Source organism: Saccopteryx leptura, chromosome 3 (assembly GCF_036850995.1).
Source record: "Saccopteryx leptura isolate mSacLep1 chromosome 3, mSacLep1_pri_phased_curated, whole genome shotgun sequence".
Classification (NCBI taxonomy): Eukaryota; Metazoa; Chordata; class Mammalia; order Chiroptera; family Emballonuridae; genus Saccopteryx; species Saccopteryx leptura.
The window spans coordinates 211,099,492-211,127,029 of NC_089505.1; the positions used below are offsets into that span (position 1 = coordinate 211,099,492).

A 27,538-nucleotide genomic window follows, 5' to 3' on the forward strand; every position below is an offset into this window, starting at 1 on the left:
GTACTGGCATAAGAACAGGCATATAGATCAATGGAACAGAACTGAGAACCCAGAAATAAACCCACACCTTTATAGACAACTGATATTTGACAAAGGAGATAAGGGCATACAATGGAGTAAAGACAGCCTCTTCAACAAATGGTGTTGGGAAAATTGGACAGCTACCTGCAAAAAAATGAAACTAGACCACCAACTTACACCATTCACAAAAATCAACTCAAAATGGATAAAAGGCTTAAATGTAAGCTGTAAAACCATAAGCATCTTAGAAGAAAACATAGGTAGTAATCTCTCTGACATCTCTCGCAGCAATATATTCACCAATTTATCTCCATAGGCAAGTGAAATAAAAGACAGGATAAACAAATGGGACTATATCAAACTAAAAAGCTTCTCCACAGCTAAAGACAATAAGAACAGAATAAAAAGACAAACTACACAATGGGAGAATATATTTGACAATTCGTCTAATAAGGGGTTAATAACCAAAATTTACAAAGAACTTGTAAAACTCAATACCAGGAAGACAAAAAATCCAATCAAAAAATGAGCAAAAGAAATGAATAGACACTTCTCCAAAGAGGACATACAGATGGACAATAGGCATATGAAAAAATGCTCAACATCACTAATCATTAGAGAAATGCAAATTAAAACCACAATGAGATATCACCTCACACCAGTCAGAATGGCGCTCATCAACAAGACAACACAGAATAAGTGCTGGCGAGGATGTGGAGAAAAGGGAACCCTTCTGCACTGCTGGTGGGAATGCAGACTTGTGCAGCCACTGTGGAAAACAGTATGGAGATTCCTCAAGAAATTAAAAATCGAACTGCCTTTTGACCCAGCTATACCACTGTTAGGAATATACCCCAAGAACACCATAGCACTTTTTGAAAAGAAGAAATGCACCCCCATGTTTATGGCAGCATTGTTCACAATAGCAAAGATCTGTAAACAGCCCAAGTGTCCGTCAGTGGGCGAGTGGATTAAAAAGCTTTGGTATGAATATACTATGGAATACTACTCAGCCATAAGAAATGATGACATCAGATCATTTACAGCAACATGGATGAAACTTGATAACATTATACTGAGCAAAATAAGTAAATCAGAAAAAACTAAGAACTATATGATTCCATACATAGGTGGGACACAAAAATGAGACTCAGAGACATGGACAAGAGTGTGGGGGTTACGGGGTGGGGGGAGGAGAGGGAGGAGTTTGGGGAAGGAAAGGGGCACAAAGAAAACTAGTTAGAGGTGACGGAAGACAATTGGACTTTGGGTGAGGGGAATGCAGCATAATCAAATGTCAAAATAACCTAGAGATGTTTTCTCTGAACATATGTACCCTGATTTATCAATGTCACCACATTAAAATTAAAAAAAATACTAAATAAAAAAAAACAACCAATGAATGCATAAGTAAGTGGAGCAATAAATCAATGTTTCTCTCTTTGTTTCCCTCTCTTTCTTCCCTCCCCCTTACTTTCTCCATATATAAATTATCTGCGGAATGTTCTCTCTTTTTCTTTCTATTTTGTGATTTTCTGAAAGAATTTGTTCAAGACTAAGATATATGTTTCTTTGGTGTTTGGTTAACTTGCAGATAATATCTGGATTATCAATTTCATTCTTTTATGATTATTAGACTCTCCAGGTTTTCTATTTATTCTTAAATTAAGTTTGATAATTTATATTTGTTTAGGAATTTGACCATTTCTGTTTTCAAATTTATTGGCATAAAGTCTATTATGATATTCTCTTGCTTTTTAATGTATTACATCTATCTGCATTCCTTTTTATTTCTAATATTTTTAATCAGTAATTTCTCTATATTTTTTGGGATCAATCTTGCCAAAGGTTTATTTATTTATTTATTTATTTATTTAATTTTTTTTCTGAAGTTGGAAACGGGGAGACAGTCAGACAGACTCCCGCATGCGCCTGACCAGGATCCACCTGGCATGCCCACCAGGGGTTGATGCTTTGCCCATCTGGGGCGTTACTCTGTTGCAACCAGAGCCATTCTAGCGCCTGAGGCAGAGGCCATAGAGCCATCCTCAGTGCCCAGGCCAACTTTGCTCCAATGGAGCCTTGGCTGCGGGAGGGGAAGAGAGAGACAGAGAGGAAGGAGAGGGGGAGGGGTGGAGAAGCAGATGGGCGCTTCTCCTGTGTGCCCTGGTCGGGAATCGAACCCGGGACTCCTGCAGGCCAAGCCAATGCTCTACCACTGAGCCAACTGGCCAGGGCTGGTTTATCAATTTTGTTAAATTTTTTTAAATCAACTTTTGGTTTTAATCCTCCTTTTTTATTTTATGTAATTATTATCTCATCTTAAATATTCTTATTATTTCCTCTTTTGTAATTTCTTTAAATTATTCTGATTTTTTTGTCTAACTTCTTAAATTAAAAGCTTATTCAGGATTTTGAGTTGTTTGTTGTTTATTTTTGTTGTTGTTGATTTATAAATATTTAAGGCAAAACCTCTTTCTGAATACCACTTAGCAATACTACAAAATATCTATTGACAATGTTTTTACCTTTTATTTCTAATTTTCATCATATTTTCTTATTTGACCCATGGATTACATAGAAATGTGCTTTAAACATTTCGCTGTGCATTATATCTGTTATAGTTTATAATTCAAGATATAGTAGTCAGATAACATGTTTTATAGAACATGAATTCATTGACATTTGCTGTATTGTTTAATAGATGGTCAGTTTATATAAATGCTCCATTTTGCATGATAAGAAAGTATAGTCTCTAGTTTTTCATTGCTGGGTTGTATTTTTGAAATATTAAACATTTTTTCCTGATTTTTGAAAACTTGGTCAATTGATAAGAAAAATGATTTTTCTAAAACTTAATGTGTGATGGTACATTTGTCAATTTGTTCCTATAATTTTATCAGTCTTTTACTTCATGCATGCTGAGGTTATATACTAAACAAATACAAGAGAGAATTGTTATGTCTTCCTGGTTAAGCTTTTAGTATTATGCAGTGTTTCTTTTTATCTCTACAATTGCTTTTGCTTTCAAATTTATTGTTTGATGTTGATATTGATATTTATATATGTAGACTTTATCATGTGTATTTTTGTGATAGTGATAAGCTATACAAACCCTTTTCTTTAATATTTTATCTGGTATATCCTTTTCTATCCATTTACTTCTTGTAAAATATATTTTTAAAATCTAGTCTGACAATATTTGCCTCTTAATTGAGAATTCAATTAACATGTTTGGATTAATTTCAACCATTTAATTTTGTCCTTTTTATTTCCTTTTTTTCAGTTACTTTAATTTTTTCTTTGTTTTATTTGGATTAATTTCACATTTTTACTTCTACTAGAATGACAGTAATATACTCTATCTTTTAGCTCATTCTTTAGAAATCATGATACGCTATTTTTAAACAGCAAAGTCTAAAGTCATTGTGCCTTTGCCTTCTCCCCAAATATGTAATCACAATAGAACACTCTAATTTCATATATTCTAATTCCACATTGTATATTATTGTAGTCTAAAACTTCAGTTCATCATAATCATTCACCCTGCTAATTAGACAGTGTTGTTATTACTTGTTTTTAAAGCTGAAGTTTGTGTAACTTAACATATATTACCATTTTATTTTCCCTTCTTCCTAAAGTAAGGGCTTTAATAATTCCAATGGTGAGGATCTTCGCTAACAAAATTGGTTTTGTTTCTACTGAAAATATCTGTATTTTAACTTTGTTTAACCTTGTTTATAATTTTGCTCTGGACATAATTCTTGATTGCTAGTTAAATTCTTTTAAGTACAATACATTGAAAGAAATTTTCCCATTGTATTCTGAATGTCTCTGAAGCTCTTAAGATATAAACATCAAAGAAACCATCAACAAATGAAAAGACAACCTATTGAATGGAAAAAGATATTCACCAATGATACATTCAATAAGAGGTTGATATTCAATATTTATAAAGAACTTATATAACATAACCCAAATAAAACCCTGAACAATCCAATTTAAAAATGGGCAGAAGACTTTAATAGATATTTCTCCAAAGAAGACATACATAGTCAGTAGACATATGAAAAGATGCTCAGTATCACAAATCATCAAAGAAATGGTGTCAGGTGGACACTAGAATTATCAGGAGAATCACTTTGTAAATTATATCATTGTCTAACCACTATACTGTGTACCTGAAACTAATATAAAATAATATTGAATGTCAACTGTAATTGAACAATATAAAAGGACATATAAACATCATGATAATGGAAACAGTTACAGACATGCTCTGTAAATTAGAAACAGGACAGAAATAACCATTTTTACCAATCTATGCGACATTTAATGAAGATCTAAATCAGCAAAATAAACTCATAAAAGTACTTTAAAGGTATAAGAATTGAAAGGGAAGAAAGGGAAATGTCGTTGACAGTTGAGGTTATTATCTACACAGGAAAATTTCAAAACAATCTATTGAAAATATGAATTAATGGAAGAAATTACCCGAGATCACATTTTTTAATTGCACATTTGTGCACCACAAGAAATTGTTAGAAAACGTAATGCGTAAAAAAGAAAAAGATAGCTTTGACAATAAAAACAAAAACTATAGTTTTCCTAAAAGAGCTGAGCCCTAAAGTTTCTTATGTAAACCCACCCCTTTGCCAAAGAAAAGCCATGCCCTTTGCCACTCCTCATCCAATTAAAAACATGAGTTCTGCTTTGCTTCAGATATTTCATATTAAGTAATAAAACCCAATATACCAGTATATTTATTTATTACCTAGATTTTATCACTTAATAAAATAGTTAAATTTATATAATTTTTATCTTTCAGTAATCTATTTTATAAAATACATTTTATAATTTCTCAGTGATTTTTATAATATTCTTTCTAAATAGTTTTTATGACCTGATTCTTTAGCACAGGATGGTTGTGGGTTCAAGTTAAGAACCAGACTTGCACAGTACCCTAGGCTTTAATCAAACTCTTTGTTCATTTAGTTTTATGAAAGAATACAGGGCAGGAAATAAAGCTTAGCCAGCACTTTCCTTTCATCAAGAGGCTGAGCAGCTACCCCAATACAGTACACTGCTTCTTCTGCTTCCCTCATCCCCATGTTTGCACATGGCTCCTGAAGATGAGCACGCATGGTCCTGTGGCATCCCTTCATCCAAAAAGCTATAGCTTCAGTTTCCCACCAAGACCTACATGCCAACTCTCAGCTGCCTCATTGAGGTGCAAGCCCACAGATCTGGGGTTTCAGAGCATAACACAAAACAGAACATTCCATGTTTATCTTAACCATAGTTTCCAGAAATTAGGCAGTACTGTCAGAAGTTGGACTGCAAGGTTCTTTTCCAAGGCCCTGTTGCTAATCCCTTGCTGATACATATAGAAGCTTACATAATGTAGTATATTATTTCATGAAGGGTAAGAACACTTCACATGGAAAGCCTTTTTGAGCTAGTGGCTTTCTAGGGGATGGAGAGTAGAGCCCAATAGGAGAGATGATACTGTGAAAGGATAGAGAATAGATTACTTTTACAGCCTTTTCAGTTCTTCCAAAGTTCATCCTTTATTCAGGTTTTCTATTTCTTCTTCAATTACTTTTAGTAATTTATATTTTTCTGTAGAATCATGCATGACTTCTAGATTTCCAGTCTATTGGAATACATTTAAATGCAGTATTCTCATGATTAACATTTGTTTCCAAGAGAGATGTACTACTGCCTGTCTTTATGGTTATAGCTTTGTCTATTTCTCCTTTCTGTTCTGTATAGGTACTGTGTATGTATGTATAAATTTATTTTTGAAACTATTTTTAGAAGTTTCCTTCTTTAATAGATTGCAACATGATAAAAATGTCCTTCAGTATTCATTTTTAATTTAACCATGTTTGATATTAATAATGTTGGAAATTCTCTTTTATATAAGAATTTAATTATATAACTTTCTCAGTCATTTTACATGTCAACTAGAAATTGTGTTTCACTGTATTAAAGAAAAATTGACTATCATGATTAAATTAATAAGTGGATTATTTTTCTCCTGTAACAAGAAATCTAGAGTTGGGCAGTGTCTCAGGGTAGTATAGCTCTTGCCAAAAGTTATGGACCTGGGCTTCTTCTGGCTTCCTAGTCAGCATCTGCCACGCTTTTATTTTTCTATATCATTTTGATTTGTAGATCAGTCTTTAAATATCAGTTTGAAATTTTTAGCCACTCAGAGCCTCTGTTTTAAAAAGATTTTAATAATTATAAAAATATTAAAGATCTCATAATTTAACCTATTCACTTTTATTCTTATTGATAATGTGTTTGGCCTCATTCTTACCATTCAATTTTATAAATATATTTCTATTTTAAGATTAATCCCTTTTCTTTCTTTTTTCAGATTATTTGTTTATGCTTTGCATGTGGTTTTTTTAAAGTTATACGTTCTATTTATATTCTTCTAGACATTACACTTACTCTTTTCAATCACATATTTAAACATTTTTGTATTATATCCAGAGTTAATGAGTATTAATACCATTTTGTTACCAGACTACAATCAGTCCATGGTTGGAGTCACCCACACCTGCAAGAGCCAATAAGTAGAGACTGGGTCAGAGAGGGAAACATGCATCTTTAATTATGATTGCCAGCAGCCTGAGAAGACAGAAGGCATAGTCTACCAGGGGTCTCAAACTCAACTCAGCATGTGGGCCACAGAGCAAGATGCTAGAGAAATGAAAAATACAAGTAGGCCCCTAGGCTTACTTAATTTTATCCAAAATATTTTGAACTTCGTGGATTAGTCTGCGGGCCGCACAAAATTGTTCGGCGGGCCGCATGCGGCCCGCGGGCCGCAAGTTTGAGACCCCTGGCTAGCCCAAAGCCTGCCTTACTATCTTGGTTGTGAAGGCTGTGTGTATACTTGTTTTGTTTTTTGGGTTTTTTTGGTGGCAGAGACAGAAAGAGAGTCAGAGAGAGGGACAGATAGAGATAGACAGACAGGAAGGGAGGGAAATGAGAAATATCAATTCTTTGTTGCGGTTCCTTAGTTGTTCATTGATTGATTTCTCATATGTGCCTTGATGGGGGGGGGGGAGCTACAGCAGACCGAGTGACCCCTTGCTCGAGCCAGAGACCTTGGGTTCAAGCTGGTGAGCCTTGTTCAAACCAGATAAGCCTGCGCTCAAGCTGGTGACCTCGGGGTCTCGAATGTGAGTCTTCCACATCCCAGTCCGACACTCTATCCACTGCACCACCGCCTGGTTAGGCTGTGTGTATACTTTTTCAGGGGAGGTTAGTACAATGAGCTGCATGTAGTTAATCCCATAGGAGTCATGAGGCAGGATGGCTGGTTCCCAGAATCCTAATCTCTGTTCTGGGACATCAAGGTTGTTCCAATCTAATCATGGTCCTTATTACTTCTTGGACCCAGTATTTTTTTTATCTGCATTCTTGCCAATGGGAGTTCCATCCCTGGATTCTGGGTTTTTGGTTGAGATGTACATCTGACTTAAGAATGAAAATGATCACTCTAGTTTCTGTGTTGAGAATAGATTACAGAGGGTGAAGGGTAAAAACAGAGAAACCACTTAGAAAGATATTGCTTCAGTCATAGCAAGAGGTGATAGTGACTTAGACCAGGAAGATAGCAGTAAAAGAAGTGAGAAAAATCAGTTTTTGAATATATGTTTTTAAAAATTATTTGAATTTTCTAACAGCAAGAGGAGTCTGAGGCCCTGTCCAACTTGCTCAGTGGATATCGCATCAACCCAACATGTGGATATCCAGTATGCAATCCCCAGTCAGGCACACATGAGAAGAGACCATCTGCTTCTTTCCTCTTTCCTCTTCCTCTCTTGCAACCAATGGCTCAGTTGGTTCCAGCATCACCCTGGGCACTGAGGCTAGCTTGGCTGGTCCAAGCATGGGCCTCAGGTGCTGAGGGTATCTCAGTTGATTTGAGCATCATCCCCAGACAGGGGTTGCCAGGTGAATCCCGGTCGGGGCACATGTGAAAGTCTGTCTATCTCCCCTCCTCTCACTTAAAAAAAAAAGTGTGAAGAAATAAGACTAGACAAGATTAACTTCCTGTTCAACTGGAAGTGTAGACCTGCCATCAGCTAAGGTACAAAGCTCAGGGCTCTGAAGGGCATTTTGGAGTGGAAAATGGAAAGCACATTCAGGACATGCTGAGTTTGCAATGTTTTACCTTTCAAATGACTTTGAGTACAATAAATCATAGTCTACAATGTTCAGTTTATTTCTTAAAAGGGATCAAGAATTAAAGAAAATTGTAAAGCAATCTAAGTGTAGAATCCATCTAGCTTTTTTAAAAAACATTAGGCTTTATTTTTCACAAATGACAATGACTAATCTTATCATCAAACCTATATATTTCAACCTATTTCCTCAGAAACAACTTTTTTTGGACATTCACTTGTAAGTATCCATAGCATTTAGTTCAAAATAATTACAATAACCAGTATAAAAAGGACGAATGGATTTGGAAACAGATATGACTGAGTCCTGGTGAACAGTAGCTCTGCCCTGTGCATGCATGTAGGAGCAGCTTTGGGCACCATAGGGACACAGTGGGTGTGCACAAGCTAGTAAGCTTTATAGCAAGACTCAAGTGTTTCAGTTAGCTTAGCGAATCATTTAGAGGATGGTCAATTAAAAGTTTTTATTGTACTATAAAATTTCCCTAAAAAGAGATTTACCATAAAACTCACCAACTCATGGTCTTGAAAGTGACTTTTTTCTCCAAAATGTCATCAACTCTTGGTATTACCAAACTTTTTAATCCTTGACTTAGGTGGATATGTCTCATCTTTTAAATTTAGTGTCTTTAGTTGTGAATGAAGTTGAGCATTTTTCATATTCTCACTGGGTATTTGCATTTGGCTACTTTGTACAAAATACATCCAGGATATTTCTGAGTCTGTTATATTTGTTACATGGACAATTTAGGATTAGTCCATTTGCTCAATCAGCTTTCTTTTTTTTCTTTTCTGAAGTGAGAAGCAGGGAGGCAGAGAGACAGACTCGTATGCACTCAACTGGGATCCACCTGGTATGCCCACCAGGGGGCGATGCTCTGCCCATTTGGGGCCCTTGCTCTGTTTGCAACCAGAACCATTCTAGAACCTGAGACCGAGGCCATGGAGCCATCCTCAGCGCCCAGGCCAACTTTGCTCCAATGGAGCCTTGGATGTGGGATGGGAAGAGAGAGATAGAGAGAAAGAAGAGTGGGAAGGGTGGAGAGGCAAATGGGTACTTGTCCTGTGTGCCGTGGCCAGGAATCGAACCCAGGACTTCCACACACTGGGCTGATGCTTTACCACTGAGCCAACTGGCCAAGGCTGCTCAATCATTATCTTAAGTATTTTTTTACTTTAATTAATAATAGCTCAATTGTCATCTACTCTTCTTTGCTTTTTTAAGAAATTTTTTGGAACTTGTTACAAAATTCATCCAAGATTGGATCATACAAGAAGAAGCTGTATATCAGGAATCTAAAATGGCTGAGGAAATCAGTAAGACCAAGAGTGAGCTGAAATTGAAATCTTCTATTAGTAGCAAAACTGGTTCTTCTAGCAAACCGTATTCTATTAAAAAATCTAAAAGTAAGTAAGCAGTTGAACTAATACAAGTTCAAAGAGAATCTCCTCTTTCTTAATCAATATCATAGGATTAAACAGTTGCTCACAACATTGCTGTGACTCTTAACTTTCTCTAAAAAACAGAGTAGCTGCATTCCCAATATGATTAGATCATACCTGAATGGGATACTAATCCCACTTCCTGCCAGATCAAATGTGATGTTAGGGAAATGCTAAGTATCTTTTTTTTAATTTTTATTAATTTTAATTTATTGTGTTAACATGGATTGAGGTGTCCCACTCAGTATAATACCCTCATCCCCTACACCCCTTTTAACCATTTATATAACACCTGTTATACCCCTTTTGCCCCCCTACCCCTGACTCCATCCTCCCCTTCCCTCTGGGATTTGCTGTCCTGTTATCTGTATCTATGTGTTATGTATATATAATTTCACTAATCTCTTCACCTTCTCTGATCCCATCCCCTCATCCACCTTCCCTCTGACAGCTGTCCCTCTGGTTCCTTTGACCCTGCCTCTGCCTCTATTCCATTTCTCAATTCACTTTGTTCATTAGATTCCACATATAAGTGAGATTTTATGATATTTGTCTTTCTCTGCCTGATTTATTTCACTTAGCATAATAATCTCCAGGTCCATCTATGTTATCACAAAAGGTAAGATTTCCTTCTTTTTCATGATCATGTAGTATTCCATTGCATATATGTACCCCAGCTTTTTAATCCACTCTTCCACTGATAGACACTTGGGGTGTTTCCATACCTTGGCTGTTGTAAACTATGCTGCAATAAACATTGGGGTACATATCTTTTTTTGAATCAGTGATTTGGTATTCTTAGGATGTATTCCTAAAAGTGGGATAGCTGGGTCAAAAAGGCAGTTTTATTTTTAATTTTTCGAGACAATGCAACATTGTTTTTCACAGTGGCTGAACAAGTCTGCATTCCCACCAGCAGTGCAGGAGGGTTCCCTTTTCTCCACACCCTTGCCAGGATTTGTTGTGTGTTGATTTGTTAATGAGTGCCATTCTGACAGATGTGAGGTGGTATCTCATTGTGGATTTACTTTGCAACTCTCTGATGATTAATGACGTTGAACATTTTTTCATATGCCTATTGGCCATCTGTATGTCCTCTTTGGAGAAGTGTCTATTCAATTCCTTGGCCCATTTTTTAATTGGATTGTATACCTTCCTGGTGTTGAGTTTTAGAAGTTCTTTATAAATTTTTGTTATTAACCCTTTATCAGATGTATTGGCGAAAATGTTCTCCCATTATGTGGGTTATCTTTTTATTTTGTTCATGGTGTCTTTTGCTGTGCAAAAGCTTTTTAGTTTGATATAGTCCCATTTGTTTATTTTTTCCTTTATTTTATTTACCTGTGGAGATAAATTAGCAAAAATATTGCTACAAAAGATATCGGAGAGTTTACTGCCTGCTTTCTTCCAAGATGTTTATGGTTTTGCACCTTGCATTTAAGTCTTTTATCCATTTTGAGCTTATTTTTGTGAATGGTGTAAGTTGGTGGTCTAGTTTCATTTTTTTTTTTCGTGTACCTGCCCAATTTTCCCAACACCATTTATTAAAGAGACTGTCTTTTTACTGCATGGTATGCTCTTAGCTCCTTTGTCAATTGAACTTAAAGATGTGGGTTTATTTCTGGATTCTCTATTCTGTTCCATTGATCTGTATGCCCGTTGTTATGCCAGTACCAAGCTGTTTTGATTACAATGACCTTGTAGTATAACTTGATATCAGAAGTGTGATACTTCCCACTGTATTTTTTCTTTTCAAGATTTCTGAGGCTATTCGTGTTCTTTTTTGATTCCATATAAATTTTTGGAATATGTGTTCTATATTTTTGAAGTATGCCATTGGTATTTTAATAGGAATTGCATTGAATTTATAGATTGTTTTGGGTAGCATAGACATTTTAATGATGTTTATTCTTCCTATCCATGAACACGGTATATGCTTCCACTTGCTTGTATCTTCCTTTATTTCTTTTTTCAATGTCTTATAATTTTCCGAGTACAAGTCTTTATCTCCTTGGTTAAATTTACTCCTAGGTACTTATTCTTTTTGTTGCAATAGTGAAGGGGATTGTTTCCTTAATTTCTCTTTCAGACAGTTTATTGTTAGTGTATAAAAATTCCACTGATTTCCAAATATTAATTTTATATCCTGCCACCTTATAGAATTTACTTATCAGGTCTAGTAATTTTTTGACAGAGACTTTAGCATTTTCTATGTACAGTATGATGTCATCAGCAAATAATGATAATTTTACTTCTTATTTTCCAATTTGGATGCCTTTTATTTTTTCTTCTTGTCTGATTGCTGTAGCTAGTGCTTCCAGAACTATGTTGAATAAGAGTGGTGAAAGGGGGCACCTCTGCCTTGTTCCTGATCTTAAGGAGATTGCTTTTAATTTTTGCCCATTGAGTATGATGTTGGCTGTCGGTTTGTCATAGATGGCCTTTATCATGTTGAGGTATGTTCCCTATATTCCCACTTTGCTGAGAGTTTTGATCATGAACAGGTGCTGGATTTTATCAAATGCTTTTTCTCCATCTATTGATATAATCACATGATTTTTATCTTTCCTTTTGTTTATGTGATGAATCACAATTATTGATTTGTTGTGCCAGCCTTGCCTCCCCAGAATGAATCCCACTTGATCATGATGTATGATCTTTTTGAGGTATTGCTGGATCCAGTTTGCTAATACTTTGTTGGGAATTTTAGCATCAGTGTTCCTCAGGGATATTGGCCTATTGTTTTCTTTCTTTGTAGTGTCTTTACCTGGTTTTGGAATGAGGATTATGCTTGTCTCATAAAATGAGTTTGGAATTCTTCCCTTCTCTTGAATTTTTTGAAGTAGCTTGAGAAGAACATGTGTTAGTTCTTTGAATGTTTGGTAAAAATTTGCCTGTGAAGCCATCTGGTCCAGGATGGCTTTTGTTTGCTGGGAGATTTTTGATAACTGTTTCAATTTCATTTGTTGTAATCAGTCTATTTAGGTTTTCTGATTCTTCCAGATTGAGTTTTGGAAGATTGTAGGTTTCTATGAATTTATCCATTTCACCTAGGTTGTCCAATTTTTCAGCATATAAATCTTCGTAGTGTTTTCTTACAATTCTTTGTATTTCTGCGGTGTCAGTTGTTACTTCTCCACTTTCATTTCTAATTTTATTTATTTGAATCCTCTCTCATTTTTTCTTGATGAGTCTGGTTAAAGGTCCGTCAATCTTGTTTACCTTTTCAAAGAACCAGCTCTTGGATTCATTGATCTTTTGTATTGTTTTTTTTTTTAACCTCTATGTCATTTATTTCCACTCTGATCTTTATTATTTCTTTCCTTCTACTTCCTCTGGGCTTTATTGTTGTTGTTTTTCTAGTTCTCTTAGATGCATGGTTATATTGTTTATTTGAGCTTTTTCTTACTTTTTAAGGTATGCCTGTAGTGCTATGAACTTCCCTCTCAGGACTGCTTTTGCTGTATTCCATAAATTTTTAGTTGTTTTATGTTCATTTTCATTTGTTTTGAGGAAATTTTTTATTTCTTCCTTGATCTCATTGTTAACCCATTCCTTATTTAATAACATGCTATATAGCCTCCAAGTGTTTGAATGTTTTTCAATTTTTCTATTATAGTTGATTTCTAGTTTTATGCCATTGTGATCAGAGAAAATGATTGATATAATTTCAGTCTTCATAAATTTATTGAGACTTTTTTTGTGTCCTAACATGTGGTCTATCCTAGAGAATGTACCATGAGCACTTGAAAAGAATATATATCCTGCTGCTTTGGGTTGAAGGGTTATGAAGATATCAGTTAAATCCAGTTGATCTAGTGTGTCCCTTAATTCTGCTGTTTCTTTGTTAATTTTCTGTGGATCTGTCCATTGATGTTAGTGGGATATTAAAATCCTCTACTCTTATGGTATTGCTGTCAATCTTGCCCTTTATGTCCATCAAAATCTGCTTTATATATTTAGGTGCTCCTATATTAGGTGCACAAATATTTACAATGGTTATATCCTCCTGTTGGATTGCTCCCTTTATCATTATGTAGTGACCTCCTTTATTCCTTACAATAGCCTTTGTTTTAAAGGCTATTTTGTCAGATATAAGTATTGCTATCACAGCTTTTCTTTTTATTTCCATTTGCATGAAATTCTTTTTTCTATTCCTTTACTTTCAGTCTATGTGTATCTTTTGTTCTGAGGTGGGTCTCTTGTAGACAGCATATATACGAGTCCTGTTTTCTTATCCATGCAGCTACCCTATGTCTTTTGATTGGAGCATTTAATCCATTTACATTTAAGATTATTATTGATATGTATGTATTATACTTATTTATTGCCATTTTATTCTTTAAATTTACAATCCTCTTTTTCTCTATTATTTTCCTTTGTACTTTTTACAGCAGGCCCCTTAACATTTGCAGTACTGGTTTGGTTGTAATGAATTCTTTGATTTTTTTGTTTTGTTTTTTTTAGTTTTTTTGTTTTTTGTTTTTTGTCTGGGAAGCTTTTTATTTCTCCTTCAATTTTAAACGATAGCCTTGCTGGCTAAAGTAGTCTTGGTTATAGGTTTTTGTTATGTATCATCTTGAACATTTCTTGCCAATCCCTCTGGCCTCAAGTGTTTCTGTTGAGAAGTTGAATATCATCCTTGTGAGGGCTCCTCTGTAGGTAATTAACTGCCTTCCTCTTGCAGCTTTTAGTATTCTTTCTTTGTCTCTTAACTTTGGCATTTTAATTATGATGTGTCTTGGTGTAGGCCTTTTTAAGTTCCTCTTTAATGGAACTCTCTGCACTCTTGAACTTCTGTCACTTTTTCCTTCATCATTTTAAGGAAATTTTCAGCTGATTTATTCAAACAGGTTTTCTATCCCTTGTTCATTTTCTTCTCCTTCAGGCATCCCTGTGATGAGGATGTTGTCTCTCTTTATGTTGTCATAGAGGTCTCTTGGAGTTTTTTCAGTCTTTTTGTGCCTCTTTTCATTTAGCTGCTCTGCTTCTGTGCTTTCATTTATCTTGTCCTCTAAATTGCTGGTTTGCTCCTCTGCTTCATCCAGCCTGCTGTTGATTCCTTCTATTGCAGTCTTCATTTATGATATTGTATTTGTCATTTCTGACTGGTTCTTTTTTTATGATTTTAATGTCCTTTTTGCTGTTTGCTATCTCTTTATTTAGATTTTTATTATCACCATCTATTATTGCTCTAAGATCCTTGAGCATCCTAAAATTCATTATTTTAAAGTCTGGTAGTTTGGTTACTTCCATTTTATTTTGTTCTTTTTCTGGGGATGCCTCTTGTTGATTCATTTGAATCACATTTCTTTGTCTGCTCATTTTGTCTATGTAGCACTGTCTGACTTTGAAATTTTTGTGATGTTCTTATGAGGAAGATGGTCTTGGTGCTATTCATATCTAGGGCCATCTGTTTTCCTTGTTCTAGGAATGCTTCTTGAGGGTACTATTTTCCCTCCTGTTGTATGTGAGTATTGAATATAGTTGGTCCTTTCATGGGTACAGTTATCCCTTCAGGCTGGCTGGCACCAAGGGTCAACCTTGATCATGTGTATTACACACTGTGCAATGTGTGTCCTGTTGGGTATATTTATTCTCCACAGTGTCTGGTGCCTGCTAGACTCCTCATTTGGGCATGCTGCTAATGTAGCTAGCTAAATCTAGGGTTGGTCCGGTCTGTCACCCACTACCAGTTGTGTTGGTTCTAAACCTTCTTGGTTTGGCTTCAGCCATTGTTTGTAACCTGCTGTGGGCTACATGTCTGCAGCCACTGCTCTTTTCACTGTTTATGTCAGCGTTTTCTGTGCCTAAATAGTATGGGAGGTGCCAACCTGTGTATAAGGATCAGCTTCCTCCTGCTTAGAAATGACAGCAGCTCTGTAAGAGCCCCAAGCTTCGTAAGATTTGTCTCCATTCTTCAGCTGCTCCACCTTCTCTTGCAGCTGCCTGGTCTTTCGACAGTCTTCTGTAGAAAGATTGTAGGGTGGGCTCAGACTGGCCTCACCAAACCAACCGCTCTATATTTTGCAAGCTTATTAGGTTAGTGCACCTGAGGTTGGGAATACAATGTTAGTGGGGCCCCCTACTTCAAGGGTTTCTTGGTCAGGAGCTCTGTACGGGGAATGTGACCCCTATTCCAGAGCTTAATCCCTCTGCCACTGCTGGACACTCAACTTTTATTTCTCCCCAACAAGGTGAGCAGCAGGTTTAGATCAAGTGGAGCTAACAGTCCCCTTGGCAGGAGTTCTTTTAGCTGGTGAGACCCTGGTCTTAGGGAGGAAGACTGAGAGTCCTCTCCTGGGGCTGACTGTATCCCCAAGAAAGTGGCTGTAAGGCCACGCCGTTGTCATGGCCATGCAGGTTCTCATTGGATTCGGGCAGAGGGTAAAGAAATAGTGGAGCCAAAGAATGGTGGGCCATTCCACTTATTAAAGTCTCATATTGGCAGATGAACAAACAGGCAGGGAAGACCACTTCCCTCTCATTCAGAGTTTCCAAAGCTCTGACGCATTCTCCAGTTCCACAACCCAGAAAATCTTCTCCTGTTCCTCCTGAAATCAAAGGCCCCCACCAGCCTCAGTGGAGCTCCCAAAGCCCCTCAGCTCTGGTTCCATCTCTGCACACCTTCTTCTCTTACTGCAAAACCCAGGATGGGGGAATAAAACCCTCTCCAGCAAACATTAGCAATACAATGGTCCCTCTTAAGCAGGAAGGTAGTATGCAATATGCAATTTGCAATCTGCCCCCATGAGGGCAAGCATCACATACTTTCACAGACTACATACACATGGTGCTGCCCAGGACAATGCAAAATATAAGCAAGCAAACCTAAAAAACACATGTTACAAATTTATTTGCCCAACAGTGTCTAAGCCCCTAGACCAGACCCAACAATAGACTCACAGGGACCCACACTTTAAATGTCCATGATCTAAGCTGCTCTCCCTTCTCCCTGTGGAATCTAGCCCAGTGGGGCAGGATATCCAGCACCCAGGCCAACTGACTGTGAAGCTCCACCCTCTCCAATGCACATGAGCTGCTGTGCCGGTGCTGATCACAGAGAACAGAACTCACCCCAGCTGGGCCAGGTGTGAGCACCCCTTCCTTAGAATACCCCACTACAAGGGTTGTTAGGTCCTGAAACAATGCTCTCCACAGCTGGCCAATGGATGTGCCAGCGCTGGGCCTCCCTGGCAGAAACCTAATGCAGACCAGTGGAAGACACTGCCTATGACTGATCCTGATCTTCAGCAACCTTCTTGGAGGTACAAGCAACCCACAGTTTGTGGCTACCTCTGCTGAGCCCAAGTGCACAGGGAAATAACAAGCTGCTCACCTAGGCTGGCTTTTATCCACACTGGGCCTGGGAGAAAGTTCACTTAAAAAGCCAAGGTTCCATGAGTCCTGCCTCCTGCAGCCTCTGTCTGCTGCCTGCTTATTGGGCTCAGCCACTGAAAATCCTTTGGTATATTCTAGAGCCTGTGGCAATTCACGGAATAGGAAGGGTGGTTAGTGTGGCTCCACCCCTCGGCCTCAGGTGTCAGTCTGTCCAGACTGTTTTTTCAGAACTCAGTAGGATGTGGCCTCTGAGACTCAGAGGTGTGGTCTGCCCGCAGTCTGGACAGTTTCTACTGAGTCTCTCCTGGGGCCGAAGCACCAGTCTTAGACTCAAGAGCGTGTGGGTGAAAGCTCCAGCCTCAACACCAGAAAACTGACAGTCCCCCATCTCCTGGCTTCTCAGCATGACCCAGTCTCCATGACTGGGGCTGGAGAGACTCCCAAGGGCAGAGCAGTTGCTTTTCCCCAGGCTGATGCCACTCAGAAGAGACTGCTCCACCTAAGAAAAATGGCAACTGCAGTATTGGAGAATGACTCAGCACAGGGGTTCCAGTGTCCATCCCCCACAGTGTCTCTCCCTAGGCCTCCAACTTTACACTCTCCTCAAGCAACTCTAGTCCTCTCAGCTCTCCCCCACTGGAGCCCCAAGTAAGTGACTGCGAACAAAATTTTCTGCGCTAGCCCTTTAAGATGAAGCCTGTGTCTCTGCTCTGAGAGCTCCATCTCATTCTCGCAAACAGAAGCCCTGGCTCTTTTCACCACCAAATGCTGTCTGGATGCCTCTTCTAGGCTCTGGGGCTCTGGGCTGAGGCTCTGGGCCTTGCGCTGAGCACCCACACCTCTCAGGGTGGCCCCACCACAGTGAGAGTCCCTTCGGATCCTCAGCCAATGCTGGCTCCTGAGAGAGGGGCAGCCCTTTCCACATCTCCATCCTTCCTACCAGTCTCGGTGTGGCTTCTTTGGTGATCCTTGGTTATAGACTCCTCTTAGTTTAGTCCAAAGTTGGTTTTTCAAGTTGATTGTTCTTTGTTGGTCAAATAAGTTTGTAAATATGATGTATATGTTTGCTCGCTTATAGTTTGCATTGGGTGTGGGGGACAGGCTATAAGCAGGCAGGGTCCTTATAGCCTGTGGCTTAGTTTTAAAACTAAGCTTTTCCCCACACCCTTGACTGTTGCATGATGTGGGGTGGTGCAGTCTCATGAGGAATCCCATTATGCCTCAGATAAGTGACTTTGTATCAGAGACTTCCCTGTTTGTATATTGGATTAAAGATTTTGATTTCTACACTATAAAATGGGGCAGAGGAGCTCATACAGGAGGAGAACAGAGAAAGGCCACGTGAAGGAGAGGAGAAGCAGCCAAAATGCCTGAGTGCTGAAGGAGAAGCCAGTTAATGCAGAGTTTGTGCAGAGAAGGAGATGGGGAACAGAAGTGAATAAGGCTGGTCAGGTAGACACCTTTGATTCTAGGAAACTCAGATAAGTCAGTGGCTTTGGGAGCCCTGAATGAAAAGGGAAGTGTTTTCCCACTGTGTGTATTTCTTGCCCACCGGGTGCAAGCTAGGATTAAAGGTGATGGCCCACCAGTTCTTGGCTTCATTGTTTTATTACTGTCTGTCCAAATCAAATGCAAACCTGCATGGGCCAGACAGCTGTGATGGTGGCTGTAGCTACTGGCTTTACATTCTTAAATTAAGTTGTGATCCAATTTGGTCCTGGGTGGTGGCAGTTGGAATGTCCACCTACTCCATCACCTTTATCTCTGCATATTCCCAAGTGTTGTAAAGTACCATACCTCACTTCCATGGGTTTACATAGAGACACTGTTGGGCAGATAAAATATATTATGCTCACTTTGTTAAAGATGGCGCTGCCCACGTGGCAGCCATCGCCCAGGTGATATTAATGTGTGTTGGGAGCAGACTGTGGGCAGGCAGGATCCTTGTAGCCTGGGGCTTCATTTTAGGATTAAGCCTTTCCCACCCTTTTTGATGTGGGGTTGTTCAATCCCATCATGCCTCAGATAGGTGACTTTGTATTAGAGACTTCCCTATTTTGTATATTGGATTAAAGTTTTGATTTCTACACTATAAAATGGGGGCAGAAGGGGAGCTTGCTCTCTTGGTTCCTGAGATTATCATTAGAAGAGAGAGCAGAGAGGAGAACAGAGAAAAGCCATGTGGAGGAGGCAAGGAGAAGCAGCCAAGATGGCGGAGTGTTGAGTGAGAATCCAGTTTGTGCAGAGGTTGTGCAGGGAGAAGGGAAGAGATAGGGAACAGAGGTGAATAAGTCTGGTGAGCTAGAAACCTTTGATTCTAGGAAACTCGGATAAGTCAGTAGCTTTGTGAGCACTGAATGTGAGTGGGTTTTGGAGCCCAGTGTGTGTTTTTACTTGCCCGCTGGTGCAAGCTAGGATTAAAGATAATGGCCCATCAGTTTTTGGCTCCGTTGTTTTTTTACCGACTGTCCGAATCCAATGCGAACCTGCATGGGCCGGGCTGCTGTGATGGTGGCCCTGGCTACTGGCTTTACAGACACCAAGTCCAGATGAATTTTGAAGGGTTTTATTAAAGGAAGAGGTTTATTAAATATGCCGGCCACATATGACTAACATGGAGCATTGCAGACCCAAATTGTGCACACCAAATACATCTCAGAGGCTGGTTATATACCCTTGATCACATACAGGCTGGGGGGAGCATGACATCATGGCACAATTATTAACAGGCTTATAACATTTGTTTAGGGGATTCATAAGAACATTAAAACTTTCAAGGTAATACAAAGACATTTACAAATCTTTTAGTGTCTATCTCCCTCCTTTGCCTAGAGGTATGTTATTCTCAGGATTCCAGGAAGGGAGGAAGAGCCAAAAATCAGTGTAGGGTGGTATGTAAATTATGTCTCTTATTGAAAGAGAAAAGAAGTTCCTCAGACAACCTTTATTCTATAGTTAAAACTAAATGACCCATCGTCCTTGTAAGTCAGGAAACTTCTACATTCTTCTCCCTCCCCTCCCCAAGGAAAGGATGGGACAGAAAGCCTGACCTTTCATCCTAAAATATCAGTATTAATTTTGCAGCTTTTTGGTACCTTATCACACAAGTATCTTTACTTTGGTAAGATTCATAGGTTCAGTTATCTAAAATTTGTTGACAATATATGAGGTAAACTCAGAGTCAGTATGTTTTCATTAATGTAATTATGGATTCCAACAGTGAGGTTAAAACAAGACCCTCTTTATAAAAGCAAACAAAAGAGTCCTGAGACTAATTGGGGGTAGGAATCTAAAATTAAAGGGAAAAGGGATTCTTGGGAACTGGTGGCAGGGACTTCACAGGATGTTGAATCAACACATATCTTTATTTTTTGTTGATGTTAATTTTCATGGCTTTGATGCCATGGAGAACGGACAAGAGGGTGACAAAGAGGAAAGGTACTGGCCCTGGCCAGTGGCTCAGTGGATTGAGCGTGGGCCTGGCATATGGACGTCATGGTTTCAAATCCCAGTCAGGGCACATAAGAGAGATGACTATCTGCTTCTCCCCCTCCCCACTTTCTCATGCTTTCTCTCTGCCTTCCCCTCCCACAGCCAGTAGCTCAATTGGTTCAAGTGAGGCCTTGGGCTCTGAGGGCTCCATGGGAGTGCATCAGCCTCAGGCACTAAAAATAGTTCAGTACTTGAGCATTGGCCCCAGATGGGGTTGTAGGGTGGATCCCAATTGAGGCATATGGGGGAGTCTGCCTCACTATCTCCCCTCTTCTCACCTTAAAAAAAAAAGGAATGGTACTTGATTAAAAACATGAAACAAGGTAATTCATCTGGAAAATAAGGATATTTCACTGGGTTTGTGCAAAGAGAATGGACTTCATGTTAATAATCACTATTTCTAACAGTCAAAGTTGAGAGGGATTTCTTATCAAGAAACAAAGCAATATAATTTCCAAAGTTTTTGCAACCTCATTAATTACCAGAGGAATTTGTGCTTGGCTTGATTCTAAAATAAAACTTAGCATACCAAGTCAATGATGAATCTTTCTCTGATCACCATAATGGTTGTATAATATAATCTATCTATCAACTGGGCCTTCCTGATGGGGCTTAGCAGGAGAACGTGAAGTATAATGGTGGAATAATAGATGGGATTATATAGACAGAGAGGTAGGGCCACCCTCTCACAATCTTTTTTAGGGCCGCATTTGCTTTTTAGAAAGAAAAACTTGTGGCTCCACTGCCTTTTCTTTATTCTGCTGCTGAACAGAACTAGGTGCCTAAGAAAATCCAGAAAATGGCCAGTTTGGGATTGAAATACAGTCTGTAGGTATTGCATCTAGTTCAAGTTTTCTCAAGTCAGAAAAGATATAAACCTTCAAAACAGAAGGGCTACAATGGCAAGAGGAGGGTTTCAGTGTGGAAGAGAAAGATTTGTCCTGTGTGGTCTTATGGGGTTAAACTAGGATTAACTGGTTAAAGTTATAGGGAGAGGGTCCAGTCCAATAAAAGCTTTAAAGGCTCAACATTCTGAGAATGGAATTTGCTTCCTCCACTGACGGTGAGTTCTGTGTGCCAAAAGGAGGTCAGTTCCCCTCAGGTGCCCACTCTGGAGCTGGAAGAATGAGCTCAGAGATGACTGGATGGGGAGCTGAACTTGATATCCCTACAACCCAGACATTTGGTCCTTCTGTGAAGCTTTATTCTAGGGAATTACTAAGAAGTTTAATTTTCTCTGGTTATAGGTAACAAAGGAGGGAGTAAATCAGAGGTAACAGATCAAGAAAAAGAAAAAGAGAAGGAAAAAATGTCTTTCATTTTAGAAGGCTCTCTCAAGGTAAATCTAAGGAAAAATAAATGACACCGAGTAATCACAAATTCAAAATATTTTGGTGATAGTTTGTGTGGTATAAGAAAAAATGACCTTTTTGCTACATGTTCAGAAATATTTAAATTGGTAATAAAAAAAATACTCTCTCCACCAAGCTGTCTCCTCAACCAGACGATAAGCCTTTAAGGGAAACTGTGTCATTCATTTCTGTATCACCGAAATCCAGGGCAGTGCCCTGGTCAGATTTGCTACTCTCTGTTTCTGTGACAGCTGCTTGGTTTTTAATTGGAACTTTTATTATAAAAGTAATATATGCTTTTTATAATACTATAATTTGAATGTATCTAAATTTATTAAATAATTACCTTATTAATTAATACCATTTATGTTTCTATATAGAAATAGTTAACTTTTGCCTAGTCAGATCAATAATTTTTTATCAAATTTAAAAGACACAATGCCAAATTTTGGCAACTACATGAAGAAAATCCTCATAAACTTCTGGGTGAGGTATAAATTGGCACTGCCACTTTGGAATGCTGGATATATATCTACTAAAGTTAATAATTCCACTCTTAAATACTATATACCTAATGGAAATATACGCACGTGGGCACCAAGACACATGGACAGAATTGTTCTTGCAGTATTATTTTTAATTCTCCCAAATCAGAAACAATTCAAATGTCCGTCAGCCTTGTGTGATTTAGTCATATGGTAAAATACTATGCAGCTCTGGAAAGGAATATGAATTAATCTCACAAATTCATGGTAAGCAGGCAAAAGGAGTGTTTCTAGGGAGCTAGAGATAGTCTGTTTCTTTTTACCTTTCTTTCTTTCTTTCTTTCTTTCTTTCTTTCTTTCTTTCTTTCTTTTTTTTTTTTTTTTTTTTTTTTGACAATGAGAAAAGGAGAGAGAGAGAGGGAAGCATAAATTCATTCTTCCACTTAGTTGTGCAGCCATTGATTGCTTTTCTCATATGTGCCCTGACTGGAGCTCAAACCAGTGGAACCAGGGTCCAGCCAGTGACCCCGGAATCAAGCTGTTGTCCTCAGCAATCCAGGGCAATGCTCTGTCCTCTGGGCTACTGGCCAGGGCTAGTCTGTTTCTTGACCTGATTGTGGTAACAGAAGTAGTTACTAGATGGTGGTTATCTATCTATTCACTTAGGAGTCGTGCTTTTTTTTTTGTATGGATGTTATAGCTTATCAAAAAAAAAAAAAGTTTTCAGAAGCTGTCACTTTTTTTATGGTCTCAGGACTTTTATGGTTTTGGTTCCATTGGGTTGATTCTACCCTGAAATTATACATTAATTTTCCTGCAATCTCTTAGAATGCTTTCATAGACATACTTTTTATTCTAATATATGTGAAATTCATTTTTAATAGTATAATGTAAGGGTCTTCCTTTTCTTTTGCCCAAATGGACTGTCATTTTACTAGTACTTGATTTTGCCTTTTGATCCAAAAAGCCTAAAATACTTACTATCTGGATCTTGATAGGAAAAGGTTTGAATGTAAACACTCCATTTCTATTCTACTCATGGTTGCTCTAGAAATTCAACTTATATATATAATCTAATGAAATCTAAACTTCATAAAAGATCTTTACTTTCTTCTAGGGCAATACAAGGAATTATTAAAATTATTTAAATTTCTCTCTCAAATTATTTTTAAGATTTCTCTTGTTCCCAAAAATTATGTATTATCACTGTCAATATTCTGTATAGTCTGTGTTTTTCAAAGTCAACGCACACTTGCCTGTTTTGTTGAGCCTTTCCCCTCACATCTTGTTCCTTCAGAACTTCCTTCAGTGGGGATTTGTTGCTATTAAACCTCAGTTTTTACTTACCCAGAAAATGGCTTTCTTTTACTCTTATTCATTAAATGTAGTTTTATAAGATTTTTGATTGACTTTTAGTATCTTCACGGTACTGTTCCACATTTCCCTGACTGACTCTGTAGTTATTAGTAAGTTAATTGTCAGACTAATTCGTCATTCTGTTATAGACAGTTTATCTTTCCTCTCTAGCTACTTTTAAAAGAATAAGTGGTATTCTGCTAAATGTTTAGTAATAGCTGTCAGAGAAAAATAAAATGTGTGTATGCATGTTTATTCTAAATTTTATTGATATTCCTAGTATATATAACACACAATTGACAAATAATAAAACACATAATACTTCTTAGTGTAAATTACATTGTCACTTCATTCTCATAGGATACTATCATAGCCTTTATAAGCTCTTGTGTCCTTAGCCAACCTATAGTTAAAACTGACACAAAAGTATAGTTCTAATATGAGTACTGATTGATATTTTCATTTAAGTGAACAAGTCAGACAAAAGTGAACAACAAAGGGATATATCTCATTGATTCATCAATGACATAAGCAACTCCTTTGCTGTATCAGATAATAGTTTTAAATATTGGAAAAATATTTCCTCAATTTTTTGCTAGTCACAATGTAACGGCTCCAAGCATGACATGCTTTTAAATATAATCTGAGTTATAAACATTTTATCCATCACTTTCTTAAGTCTAGATAATTAGCCATCAATCCCTGATTTGTAGCATTTGCCGATATCTATAGTGTAAATACTTCCACACAGATGCTTTCAAGCTACCAATATGATGTCACTGAACAAGTATTTGGAAGCAATATACAGTAGTACAACACTATATTGTATTCAATGATACATAGCCTCAAGAGCTTAGATACTAATGAGATGTAACAAAAAAATTAGGAAGGTAGTTATATTTGAGTATTTATTGCCTTTGTTTTAATGTTATTTATTTTTGCATTTAATTTTTTTATAATAATTTTATTTTTTTAATAGGGTGACATCAATAAATCAGGATACATATATTCAAAGATAACAAGTCCAGGTTATCTTGTCGTTCAATTATGTTGCATACCCATCACCCAAAGTCAGATTGTCCTCCGTCACCTTCTATCTTGTTTTCTTTGTGCCCCTCCCCCTCCCCCTTTCCCTCTCCCATTCCCCCCTCCCCCCCCCCCCAGTAACCACCACACTCTTATCAATGTCTCTTAGTTTCACTTTTATGTCCCACCTACGTATGGAATAATGTAGTTCCTGGTTTTTTCTGATTTACTTATTTCGCTTCGTATCATGTTATCAAGATCCCACCATTTTGCTGTAAATGTTCCGATGTCATCATTTCTTATGGCTGAGTAGTATTCCATAGTGTATATGTGCCACATCTTCTTTATCCAGTCTTCTATTGATGGGCTTTTTGGTTGTTTCCATGTCCTGGCCACTGTGAACAATGCTGCAATAAACATGGGGCTGCATGTGTCTTTACGTATCAATGTTTCTGAGTTTTTGGGTATATACCCAGTAGAGGGATTGCTGGGTCATAAGGTAGTTCTATTTTCAGTTTTTTGAGGAACCACCATACTTTCTTCCATAATGGTTGTACTACTTTACATTCCCACCAACAGTGTATGAGGGTTCCTTTTTCTCCACAGCCTCTCCAATATTTGCTATTACCTGTCTTGCTAATAATAGCTAATCGAACAGGTGTGAGGTGGTATCTCATTGCAGTTTTGATTTGCATTTCTCTAATAGCTAAAGAAGATGAGCATCTTTTCATATATCTGTTGGCCATTTGTATTTCTTCCTGGGAGAAGTGTCTGTTCATATCCTCTTCCCATTTTTTTATTGGATTGTTTGTTTGTTTGTTGTTGAGTTGCATTTAATTTTTAATAATGGCTGTGACTAACAACCAGCTTGCAAAATTCCTGAAAATTTAATAATAAACTCTTTCAAGTCAGTATGAACTAGGTCCAGAATGTTACATTCTGCTTTTGATTTATTGGGCCTTTCAAAGGTTAGAATTAGTGTTTTTCATCCACTCTGGAAATGTCTCAGCTGACATCTCTTCCAAAACTACCTTTTCAAAAGTTCTGTTCAATTTTCCGGAGGGCTTTCAGACTCACCTTATTATTTTTTATATGCTTTTGTTTTTTACTTACACTTTTGAAGCCTAGTTTTCTTTACTTAATCATATTAAAATACTTATTTTATATTCTCTATTTGATAATTCCAGTATCCACAGCCTTTGCAGATATAGTCTCATAGTTTGTTTCTCCTTCAGGTTTTTGCTTTTGTCTTATTCCCTCATGTTTTGTGATTTACATTTGTGAGCTCCTATCAACCCACAACATTTTTAGTGTAAAGTGTTAAGGTGATGTACATTTTTACCACAAATCTCTCTGCGGACTGGCTCATGGTTAGGAGTTCTCAGGGGAGACTCCCCCACCACGGCACTCTGACTCAGGGCCAAGGAAGCAGGCTGGACCCCATGACCTTCCTCTATGGGGCAAGGTCTTTTTCTAGTTCACCCAAAGAAGTTGTCATTTCTTTTTAAATACATGATCTATTCAGAGGTCTCTGATCTGATCTCCCAGGCTATACTTTCAGTCCTCATAACCCATTGAAAACCAAGTTCTAAGCTGCTGGGGTGGGCAGATGCCCCTGGGAAGCTGCTGTCTCCCATGCTCCCCTCCCTCACTGAATTAGTGCCTTTTCACACCTTATACTTAAATGCCAGCCCTGCTGTGCATCACAATAATGGGTTTTATAGTCTTTTCATAATTGTAAAAAATGTTTTATACCAAAAAAATTTTTTAGACATCTAGTCTACCATATTGCTATTAACCATGTTTAGTGCCTAAATTGGGGATTTGACTAATTTTGAAAAGTATAGGAGGCAGGGAGACCAGCCTAGAGGCTGATGCCCTAATGGAAGCTAAAGATAAAAAGACCTGCACTAGAGAAAATAGCACCAGAGAGCAGGAGAAGACGCTTAAGTGCAGGCATGTCTGAAGGGACAAGCAGGGCTCAGCACAGAGGAGTTGGGTGAGAGCAGGTGGATCAAGGATGAGCCTGAGGTTTCTAGTCCAGTATTTTGATTTGTCAGATACCACTTACAAAAAACAGGTTGAACATTCTTCAATATGGACCCTAATGGGATATAATTTCTTTCATAATCCTGTTACAATTTTTGATGTGTCTACAGGCATGGAAAGAAGAGCAGGATCGATTAGCAGAAGAGGAACGCTTAAAGGAAGAAAAAAAAGCAGAAAAGAAGTATAAGGAAGGTGGTAAAAAGAAAGACAAAGAAAAGCTAGAGAAAGAAGATAGTAGGATTCTGAAGAAAACATCTGTTTTCAGGGAGAAATCTAAAGAAGAGCAGATAAATCTCTCAGACATACAAGAGGAGCCCCTCCAGGAGCCAAAACCTGACATAGTTTACCCAGTAAAGTCAATTTTCTAAAAAGCTTTATTGGGTCATTAATTGTTTGGGGGAAAAACAGAGCTTCTTCTTAGGTACCCCATTTTTACAGCTACCACAGAAGGGTTTGGGGTTCCTTCTAGTATAGTTGATGTCAGACCTGTAGCTCCAGCCTCTGAGACCTAGGACCTCCTTTGTAGCCAACCTCCAAGATGGAAACACCCTCAGGCCAGTTTTTCTTGAATGCATGAAGCTACATTATTAAGGACAGTAAAGATGGAAATTTGACACAAAAGTATTTGTAGCAATTTAAATAGGCAAAAGTGACAGGTCAAAGGTTGGCTTTATCTGTCTCAGATGACATGACTTGAGTACATTCAGTTGCCTCTCTATAGAGACCCATGTTTTTTATTCGTATGCTTCTGTAAAACCTTCCC

General features: G+C 37.9%; 1 protein-coding gene across 1 annotated transcript in view; it reads left to right on the forward strand.

The window, feature by feature from the left end:
• The window catches only part of SPAG17 (sperm associated antigen 17), a 260,213-nt gene that overhangs the window by 131,002 nt on the left and 101,673 nt on the right, over window positions 1-27,538 (forward strand). The window contains exons 19-21 of the mRNA XM_066377314.1: window positions 9,457-9,638; window positions 21,755-21,846; window positions 26,886-27,125. Of these exons, the coding sequence (XP_066233411.1) occupies window positions 9,457-9,638; window positions 21,755-21,846; window positions 26,886-27,125 (514 nt within the window). The remainder of the gene's footprint in view (window positions 1-9,456; window positions 9,639-21,754; window positions 21,847-26,885; window positions 27,126-27,538) is intronic.